General features: G+C 35.5%; 1 protein-coding gene across 1 annotated transcript; it reads right to left on the bottom strand.

Moving 5' to 3' along the window:
• Positions 1–4,092: 4,092 nt before the first annotated feature.
• On the bottom strand, positions 4,093–5,040 carry LOC122479035 (olfactory receptor 2W3-like). The gene has a single exon (XM_043572962.1). It carries the CDS (start codon positions 5,038–5,040, stop codon positions 4,093–4,095), a length of 948 nt encoding a protein of 315 aa, XP_043428897.1.
• Between the last annotated feature and the right edge of the window lie 6,171 nt (positions 5,041–11,211).

The raw sequence follows: 11,211 nt of genomic DNA, 5'->3' as shown, positions 1-11,211 counted from the left end.
TGATAAAGGACAATAAACCATAGCAAGAGATAAGATATGACTACAGAGATATTTTAATTTTCCCATTCAAGACTACATTTTACTGGGGTGCTGGGTGGCTCAGTCAGTTAAACATCTGACTCTTGATTTTGGCTGAGGTCATTACCTCCTGGTTCATGAAATTGAGCCCTGTGTTGGGCTCTGTGCTGAGAGCATGGAACCTGCTTGAGATTTTCTCTATCTCTCCCTCTCTCTCTGTCCCTGCCTCCGCTTTCTCTCAAAATAAATAAACTTTAATAAAAGACTACATTTTAGGGGCGCCTGGGTGGCGCAGTCGGTTAAGCGTCCGACTTCAGCCAGGTCACGATCTCGCGGTCCGTGAGTTCGAGCCCCGCGTCGGGCTCTGGGCTGATGGCTCAGAGCCTGGAGCCTGTTTCCGATTCTGTGTCTCCCTCTCTCTCTGCCCCTCCCCCCGTTCATGCTCTGTCTCTCTCTGTCCCAAAAATAAATAAACGTTGAAAAAAAAAAAAAGACTACATTTTACCTTCTTTTCACTCTTCATATCAACCTACTTTCTCTGTCACTATTCAACTTCTCCATATGCTCCAATTCATGACTAATTCTTACATTGTAATGAGGAAATCAAAACAGTGAAGAACTCAATGCATTATTTCCATAATAAATACTCTTTCCTCTGTTTATATACAATACCTTTTGGCCTATTACAACTGAGAAATGTACTGGTTCTTATTGAAAGCTTTGAATTCACCAATGTTTGCCATTTTTAAAGACCTCAATCCTCATACCAGAAACTTCCTCTGACTTCCAAAGAGCCTTTTTCTTAATTTAAATATTAGATTCAGGGGCCACTTGGGTGGCTTAGTCGATTAAGTGTCCAACTTCAGCTCAGGTCATGAGTTCAAGCCCCACATCAGACTCTATGCTGACAGCTCAGAGCCTGGAACCTGCTTCAGGATTTTTAGCTTCCTCTCTTTCCCTGTCCCTTCCCTGTTTGTGCTCTATCTCTCTTTGTCTGTCAACAATAAATAAATGTTAAAAAAATTAAATATTAGATTAAGTTTGCAGACCCATTTAGTATATACTATTTTTAAATGAATCAAAACATTCCATAATGAAGTATTGTTTCCTTTTCATACCTCAGAGTATTCTAGTAAAAACTTCCACTTTTTCATCTCTCTTCTTTTTCACACTCCAAATGAAATTTTATTCTCAACTAATTCTCTGAAAGAATTGTCAATGTTACTAACATCTCTTTGTTGGGTCACATACATGTTTCCTCTTGTAAGTTTCTTACCAGCATACCAAACACTTGCTGACTCTACCTAGAACTTGGTTTCAAACAAAAACAAAAAACAAAAACAAAAACAAAAACAAACAACAACAAAACTCATTTTCTTTTATTTTCTGATTATTATTTATTACTGTCAATAAAATCATCCTCAAATCTAATGGAAACTACATTATTATTGTTCTTATTTATGAATCAGAAAATCTTACAGGGCTTATCCAGAATAGTTCATCTTTGTTCCACGTTCTGGCTGTGTGGACCTTGAAAGGATGTGTTTGCTAGGTGTTTGGCTCTGGTTGGATGACCTCATTCACAGCACTGGAGGGTGGAATGACTGGATCTATCTGGATCTATCTCTGTTCATATTGCCTGTCAGCATTTATCAGTGTGGCCTGAGGTTATTTACATGGAACTTAGATCCCAATAAATCAAAATAGTTAGCAGCCAGGACTCTGGTGAACTGGGCCCAGGATTCATACATTACAACTAGAATACTCTGTTGACCAAAGCAAGTCACATGACCAGACCATACTGAAGTGTTTGTGGATGGAAGGCGTAAAAGACATGCATAGTATGAAAGGAACTGGTAATAGTCATATCTGCAAACAATTTACCACACTGTCCAATTTTAATGATTTGCTTATCCCTTTTCCTCTGATTTCTAAACATTAACTCATTTAATTTTTTATTTTTTAAGTTTATTTTTTATTTTGAGACTGTGTGAGTGAGTGGGGGAGGATCAGAGAGAGAGGGAGAAAGAATCCGAAGCAGGTTTTACATTGGCAGCACAGAGTGTGACATGGGGCTCAAACTCACAAAACTGTGAGATCATGACCTCAGCCAAAACCAAGAGCGATGCAACCAAATGAGTTACCCAGGTGCTGGAAACATTAATTCATTTTAGAACTTAGTACTAGTCTCTTTCTTTGTTTCTTTTATTTTCCTTAGTATAAGTTGTTTACTTCAGTTATCTTATCTATTTCCACTCCATAAATGGGCAGTAAAATATGCATTTAAATAACATCTTTATACTGGTGAATTTCAATTAATATTACCAACGCTGCCTTTCTAACCTGAGGTCCTGACCTTTTACATAACTACCACATTGATATCCTTGTTTGACTGTTTTTTCTTTATTCTAAACATAATTTGTCTAAAAAAGAACATTTGAATCCCTACCCCAACTGTATATTTGCTTTTACTTCAATCACTCCCATTCCAGAAAAGGTTCTAATCAACACCTGCTTGCTAAAATTACAAATTGCAAATTACATCACTCTTAATTCCTAATAAGTTCTCACTCTACAAGTTCCATTAGAAAATACTCCTGGCTTGATCTCTAAAATACATCTTTGATTATAAATTTACTCTTTTCACTGATACTGTTTATTGCAAACCATTAGCTACTGTTGTCTCATTTACTGCTATAGTCTGTTTTGCCTCATCTTTGTCCCAAAACTTCCATGCTCTGCACAACAGAAGGAGTGGACCCGTGAAATTGAAAAATCATATTATTTACTTTCTCCACTACTTCTTGCCTTAGTCTGTAACATTACCTGTAGTATTCTTCATGTTCTGGCCTTCTCTGTCTACCTCTTTGATTCTATCTCCACTATTATCTCTTTAGAACCCCACTCCATGAACAATGACCATTCTTCTGACTCAAAGTATGCCAAGCCTCCTCTTACATGGCAAAATTTAAATTTAACATCCCTTCTTCTGGAATGATTGTGACAGGTCTTCATTTTCATCCTCTGGATGTGACTAAAATAGTATTTCCATAGAGACCTTCCCAGAACATTCCACCTTTCCCAACTTCTTGATTACTTCCCATGATATCAATATAAATGTCAATATATATGTATACATATTTTTAATTTTATTTACATTATCTCTCAATGAAAGCTTTATTCTTTGTCATTTATTGTCACCAGCATAGATATTAATAGTTAAATTTCACAAAATCAGGATCGTGTCAGTCTTTTCTTTTTAGTGTTATTTATTTACTTATTATTTTGAGAGAGAGAAGAGAGGGAGCAGGGAGGAGCAAAGAGAAAGGGACAGAGAGATTCCCAACTATGCTCCATGTTGTCAGTGCAGAGCCCAGCACAGGGCTTGGTCTCACAAAGTAGCCATGAGATCATGACCTGAGCTGAAATCAAAAGCCAGATGCTTAACTGACTCAGCCACCCAGGCACCCCAAGGGACCTTGTCAGTTTTGATCAAAGCTTTAATCCAGCACCTAGAACAGTGCCTGCAATACAAAAGCCATTCAATAATTGCTATTGAATCATTAAATAGATAATAAGGAATATTAGCTACGTTTTTCTGTGAGAGTGTTTTGTTGTTTTTGTTGCTTTTGTTGTAGGACAATGATAGTGAAATATAAATTATTATCCATGTTGACAGATCTTATCAAAATTTGTAAAGGTGAATGATTATAATAAAATATTCAATATTCTATAATGGTTAAACATTTCAGAAAGTCTGGGTAAAAGAAATTTCATTTCAATTTTCTCTCTTTGCTTTCTAGACTGACTAGAAAACATGGCTCTGTTTTTTAGTATAGTATGTTAACCATCTAGATATTTGTACGTTAGTAATGGTCAACAGATATTCCTTGAGAATAACCATTTTTGAATATTATAATTTATATACTCCTGCATGACTTGCACAAAAGAAAACTAAAGATGGACCATAAACTGTGTGATGAAATATTCCCAAACTCTAGCAGATGGTAGTAATGCAAGATCAATATAGTGTAGGATATTAACATAAGAAATAATTGCTATCATTGTGTTAGGTTATAATCTCTTCCTTAAAGACAGATTTCCCAAAACTAATCTTCTCAGTGCCCCCTTCACCTCTTTGTTTCTGAAGGTATAGATCATGGGGTTCAGGAGCGGTGTGACAATGTTGTAGAAAAGAGTGAGAAACTTTCCCTGGTCCTTGGAGGAGCTGGTTCCTGGTTGCATGTACATGTAGATGATGTTTCCATAGAAAAGGGAGACCACTGTGAGATGGGAGCCACAGGTGTTGAAGACTTTGTGCCTCCCTGAGGATGACTGGATACTTAACACAGCCCTCACGATGTAGCCATAGGATATCAGGATAAACACCAGAGGTGACAGAACAATGCCCACTGCCAGGATAAAGGCAATGCCTTCAATTGCAGCTGTATTGACACAGGCCATCCGAATCAAGGCAGGCATCTCACACAGGAAGTGGTCTACTTTGCAATATCCACAGCGGGGTAGCCACAGAGTCATTGGAGACATAATCAAAGAGTTGGCCACACCACAGCCCCAAGCAAGGGACACTAAGCCCTTGCAGAGATGCGGATTCATGATCACCAGGTAGTGCAGGGGTTTGCAGACTGCAACAAACCGGTCATATGCCATGACAGCCAGGAGCAAGCACTCCACACCACCCAGACCCAGAAACAGGAAGAGCTGGATGGCACAGCCTGTGTAACTGATGGTCTTGTCATGGCCATTCAGGTTATAGAGCAGCTGAGGAATGGAGCTGGTGGTGAAACTGAGGTCCAGGAAAGATAGGTGGGTGAGGAAGAAGTACATAGGAGTGTGGAGGTGGGGGTCCAGTCGGGACACCAGGATGATGGTGGTGTTGCCCACAAGAGTCAGGAGGTATGCAATCAAGATGACCACAAAGAGGATCCTCTCGAGATGGGGACGGTCAGAAAACCCCAAAAGGATGAAATTTCCCTGAGTGCTGTCATTTGTTCCATCCATCTCTACTGTACCTCAGGAGAATGGGAAATTGGGGGAAAAAGTATTTCACAGCCATTAGCCACTCTTTATGCCACAATCTTTGAAACTTATAATAAAAGCCTGTGTGCATATCTGTGTGCATATCTTAAAACCTTAAAAAATAGAAACAACTAGATGGAAAGTTTTATAATTGTCATCAGTAATCTATTCAAAACAGAACATAAAACTTGAATACCATTTTTAAAAATACAAAATATTTGATGAAAATTAAGAAATAAGTATTATTAATTAGAAAAAAGAATAAAGAATAAACTGACATGTACTACAGACATTTTCCTGAAAATGGACAATATCTTTAGAATATGTAAGTATCTCACAAAACTTTAATAAGATAGTTTTTTTTAATAGAAAATTTGTGCATTCTTCCTCTAGTTCTTAAATATACAGATCCAGGCCATATGTGAACAAGCCAGACATGTCCATTTGTACTGCCCCTTACTCTAGGTAGAAAGTCGTGATATCATCCTAAGAGAAATTCATTTTCTTTCCTTTTCAGTGAATACATTTTCTGAATATTCCTGAAGCTGCTTCGAAGTGGTTGATAACAATTGGCAGTCATTGATTCCTGTGAAATTTCACCTTTTCCCAAATATATATCCCTAATATGTCAGGTTTGAGAGAGCATATGTTGGGTTCTCTGGTTCTTATGATCTTTAATTACCAGGACCAGATGTGAATTTATCCACCTATTCGATACTACCGGAGATCATGATGTCAGTTGTCCTCTATGATCAATCTTTTAGAAGTTGAATATCTAACCTAGTCATGCCCAGATATCATACTTTTCACAAGGTAATACAGTGCCTTGTGTATTTACTTCTCTTGAATCACCCCCGCTCTCCATTCCAAATCCAGTTTTTGAAGATGTAAATGATTATATCACATTCATATTACAACTCCAGTCACTGGTATTTACCCTGTATTCTCATTCCCTCACATTTTCTGTCACCTGGAAATGTCTTTCTACTTTCTATCCATATCTTCATGTATCACTTAATCTCAAGTTTAATTCACACTATTTCTGCAGATCATTTTCTTTGATTCACATGTTAATTAGTTGTTTGGTTTTTTTTTTGCAATAGTTTAATAAATTCCCAGTGGTTCCAGCAGATATATTTAACCCTATTTTTTTTAGAATTTGGGAAAAGTTAGATAAAATTTTATTACACAAATTCATGACAAACTAAGTGAAATAACTATTAAAATATGGCTTCCTTATTTTTTTTGTTTTTTCCTTCCTTAGTGATTACTGTTGTTTTGTATATCAGAGTGAAATGAAAGGTTAAGTCCTTGAAAAAAAAATGGGGAAATTGCTCTTTTATTCCTCTTTTCTTTCTTATCACTGTTAATTTTGTCCTGGAAAAATCTTTTATTTTCATTTTTATTTTTTCTGGTTTCTTATTGTTTGTGCCATTTGGTTACAAACCACCATTTCCTAAGATTTGGCCATTTGCCAAAAGTGGTAGTAGATCAGACCCCAGTTAATTAAAACACTATCTTTAAATGTCATATAGGTTAAAGTCATTTTCTTTAAATCATCATTAAAAAAAACCTAATCTCAAATTTTTATATAAAATAGAATTTTAAACTCCACATTACTAATATTTAACAAGAAAATACTTGAAGAAAATAAAAATAAGTAAATAAAGTAAGTTAATAAATAAACAAATAGGTGTGCCTGGGTGGCTCAGTGAATTGAGCATCAGCTTTTGATTTATGTTCAGGTCATGATCCCAGGGGTGTGGGATCAACCCTGCATGGGATCCCGCACAGAGAGTGAAATGTACTTAAGATTCTCTCTGTCTCTCCCTCTGCCCCTCTCTCCCACTCATGCTATCTCAAATAAATAAATGAATAAATGAATGAATGAATGAATAAATAAATAAATAAATAAAATGCATTTTATTTATTTTGAGAACATAAAATCTTTTGGTGTCCAAAGAATAAAACTACAGAAGAATGACAGAATGACCACAAAGAGGATCCTCTCAAGATGGGGACAGTCAGAAAACCCCAATTATAATAATTGTTAATAGTTTAACAATTATTAAAATTGTTAATAATTTGTATTTAAGAATATCACCTAATTCCCTGTTTAATCACAATGTGTATAATTGTTGACTCTGTCTACTCATGCATTTAACCCTGGCTTTGGCTTTATGTCCATTGACCTCTTCCTCCTTTCTTTCCCTCCACCTTCAATTCTTCCTCTTCTTAAATTTCCCATAGCTAGTGATCTTTAGTCACTCTTTAAAATTATCCCTCTCTTCCCAAAAAGTTTAAATATTTTCTTTATTTATCTATTGAATACTCTACAAATCTAGCTTGGTTTTCAAAAGCCCTACAATTTGCACTAGCTTATTTTTAAACTTAATTCCTTAACAGTATCCTAGGTATCTCCTGTCTCCCAGTTACTACTCTGCAGTTAAATATTGTACAAACTCTGTGGCATGTATGTTTTTATATCTATGTATAATTTCCTTATCTGGTTTATCACAACTGGACAATTTCATCACATATTTTTTTCAAGATTCAATTGTTGTCTGTGAATCTCCAATTTATATATTTATGTATTCATATACATAGTTATATATCTATTTATTATATGTAGTTATACATATCATACATAGTTATTATACACATACACAATTAAGTTATACTATAAAATACAATCACTTTGTGCCAGGAAACTTAGTTATTTGGACTACATTGTGAATGTCACAGTTATCATTATACATGTAATATAAAAAAATGCTGTATTTCACTGCTGTTTATAGAACATAATTAGCATGGTGGCAGTGACAGAAGTGGGTTCCTGGTGCCTGATTACCCATAATATCAATAAAATGTTTTGATTGTACATTCATATTACTTTAGCTTTCAATTTTAGCACCTCAGTTTTTGTCTTTCCCATATCCAAATTTTGTACTACAGCCAGTTACTATATCTTGTCTTGGTCCTGAATGATAAAATGACTTTCTATGTTATGCCTGGTTTTGTCCTTGCTGTTTTTCCTTCACAAATTCTGTCACCTAGGAATGCCTTTCTGCTTTCTCTCCTTACTTTTGCCTGTCAGTTAATTTCAAGTTTAATTCATACTATTTCTTCAGGTCATTTTCTTTGATTAACTTACTGCAGTTAAAAATCTTCTGTATTGAGTACATCTGGGTGGCTCAGTTGGTTAAGCGTCTGTCTCTTAATATTGGCTCAGGATTCGTGAGATCTGCTTGGGATTCTCTCTCTTCCTCTCTCTCTGCCCTCCAAACCCTGCTCTCTTTCTTCTCTCTTTCTCAAAAATAAATAAACAAACTTTAAAAATATCTTCTTTACTCTATGGGTCACTGATGTGGCTATGTTTTACTCATTCTATTTTGTATGATTTTTCATATGCATACCTGTTATTTTATTTGAAGTATAATTCAATATTTATTTTATGTAGTGTATTTTATAAGATAATTCCAATAGAAATAAATTATAATTATACAATTTTATATCTATTTGAATTGGCCAATGTGTGCCATGTGCTAATTTCCAAGTATGTCCTGACATCATTAAATTAACTTCTCTAAGAACCAAGTTGGTGCTTCTCTATTTGTGTGTGTGTATCTGTACCTTCTGAAGTATTTCAAAGAATGTTGTGAATTAGAAAACTAATGGACACTCTGAGAACTGAACAAAGTGTCAGAAGAAATACAATATGCAGATCCTTACTATTTTTGGTGGCATATTGCCAAGTGTAGAATCAAAGAAGCTAAAGTTGTCTGTTTATAGATGGTTTAACTCCAGCAAATTACTCTGGTTTGTGATTTCTACCTGCCATTAATCTTCTTGATCTTTTCCCCAGAAGAGGTCCAGCTTAAAACTGGTGGGTTCTGGGTGACTCTACTCAATGTCATAAGTCATGAGAGCAATTCATGGGAGAGAGAGATAAGGGGAATACCTTCTGAGCTTTGTCCTTTCCTATGTAACTCCAAAGGACCTAAACTGCTCTATAGAAAGGTTTTTATGGAGATGACATGATCATTACTCTGGAGAGAAGCCTGGGAAACATTGAAGAGAGGATGTAGAATAATAGGGATTTTAATGCCTCAGGAGACTTCAAATTCCCAGGAATCATTAGTGTATAAATTGGAAGGTTCAGAAGCAGAAGTCACAAGGGGAAATCAATCATACTTCTGTGCTTTGGTATAACTATAATAAATATATAACATTATATATATACATATGTATATATATGTATATGTATATATGAGTGTGTGTGTGTGTACACAGTTATACCAAATATATAATATATAAAGTTATACCAAACAAGTATAAATATATTTTGCTCTGCCTATGATAGAAAATGAGGAAACCTGAGGTTTGTTTTCTTCTGTTTTGTTTTGTCATGATTGGAAATGTTCTTATAACTTCCTTTTAGCCAAAAATTAATTCATAATTTCTACAAACTGGATAAACCATTTAGTTCTCTCTTTTTCAAGCAGAAATTTACTATCACAAACAAGCAACATATAGCTATCCCCATATTAGAAGTTACAGCACAGCAATGTCTCATTTATCTTCCCCTTTTCCACAGAACCAGTAGAATGAAGGCTCAAATAACATCTGGAGCTCTTCCATGGGGCAGTTTATGGGAAATGACACAGCAGTCTATTTTCATAGACATAGTAAAGAATATGAATTACTGTTTAATTTCTTTTGGATTTGAAAAGGGAGAGTCAACACACATGCACTAATGAATTAATTACAAAATCTCACTGAATAAATTTGAACTAGCACATCAACAATAGCCAAATTATGGAAACAGTCCAAATGTCTATCACCTGATGAACTGATAAAGAAAATGTGGTATATATATATATATATATATATATGAAATAATGACATATTTTTGCAATGATGTGAATAGAATTAGTGTATCAAGCTAAGCAAAAAAAGAGAAAGACAGGGGCGCCTGGGTGGCGCAGTCGGTTAAGCGTCCGACTTCAGCCAGGTCACGATCTCGCGGTCCGTGAGTTCGAGCCCCGCGTCGGGCTCTGGGCTGATGGCTCAGAGCCTGGAGCCTGTTTCCAATTCTGTGTCTCCCTCTCTCTCTGCCCCTCCCCCATTCATGCTCTGTCTCTCTCTGTCCCAAAAATAAATAAACGTTAAAAAAAAAAAAGAGAAAGACAAATACCATATGATTTCACTCATATGTGGAATTTAGGAGGGGGAAGATGAACATAGAGGAAGGGAAGGAAAAAAAAAAGATAAAAACCGAGAGGGGCATCTGGGTGGCTCAGTCGGTTAAGTATTGGACTTCAGCTCAGGTCATGATCTCATAGCTCATGCGTTCAAACCCTGCATCAGGCTCTGTGCTAATAGCTCAGGGCCTGTAGTCTACTTCAGATTCTGTCCCAGTCTCTCTCTGTGCCTCTCCCCCATTCACACTCTGTCTCTCTCTCTCAAATATAAATAAACACTTAAAAAAAAAGCCGAGAGGGAGGCAAACCATAAGAAACTCTTAAATACAGAGAAAAAACTGAGGGTTGCTGGAGGGGAGGTGTGTGGGGGATGGGTTAAATGGGTGATGGGCATGAATAAAATGTTGGCTAGCTATATTATTATATTTTAAAATGTGCCCAATTATCTTTCAGTTTGCTATTAAGAAGTTGAATGTCATTCTGGTCCCTGACACATTTTTCTTTTTAGAGGGGCATGTGAATCTATTATGTATTTTGAGCATACCAAACAGCACATTTTTTTTTCATCTACTGACCTCAAGGGTCTCAGGAAGCTCTTTAATGTGACCACACATGATTTTTAGCTCTGGGAAATATTCTTGATTCATTGCATTGATTATGTCTTTCTTCTATTTTCTCTGTTCTTCAATTATAAAACTGCTATTACTCAATATTGAATCTCCTAGATAAATTCTATTTTATCTTATTTTTATTCTTTTGTGTTTTTATGCTACCTTCATGAATATTTCTTCATTTGATCATTTAACCCTTCTATTGATATTTTTAAGTAGTCATCACATTTTTAATTAACAAGACTATATTTTGGTTTTATGAATTAAATTTCTGCATACCCTTTTTTTTCACTTTATATTTTCTTTCATATATATTAAAATTAATTTATCTAACATTA

Source organism: Prionailurus bengalensis, chromosome A1 (assembly GCF_016509475.1).
Source record: "Prionailurus bengalensis isolate Pbe53 chromosome A1, Fcat_Pben_1.1_paternal_pri, whole genome shotgun sequence".
NCBI lineage: Eukaryota > Metazoa > Chordata > Mammalia > Carnivora > Felidae > Prionailurus > Prionailurus bengalensis.
The sequence above is the reverse complement of the archived record's forward strand: the minus strand, read 5'-3'. Positions and strand labels throughout refer to the sequence as shown.

Bases quoted from the DNA above. Each gene is read 5' to 3' on its own strand.
- LOC122479035 (XM_043572962.1), bottom strand. From the start codon at position 5,040: ATGGATGGAACAAATGACAGCACTCAGGGAAATTTCATCCTTTTGGGG.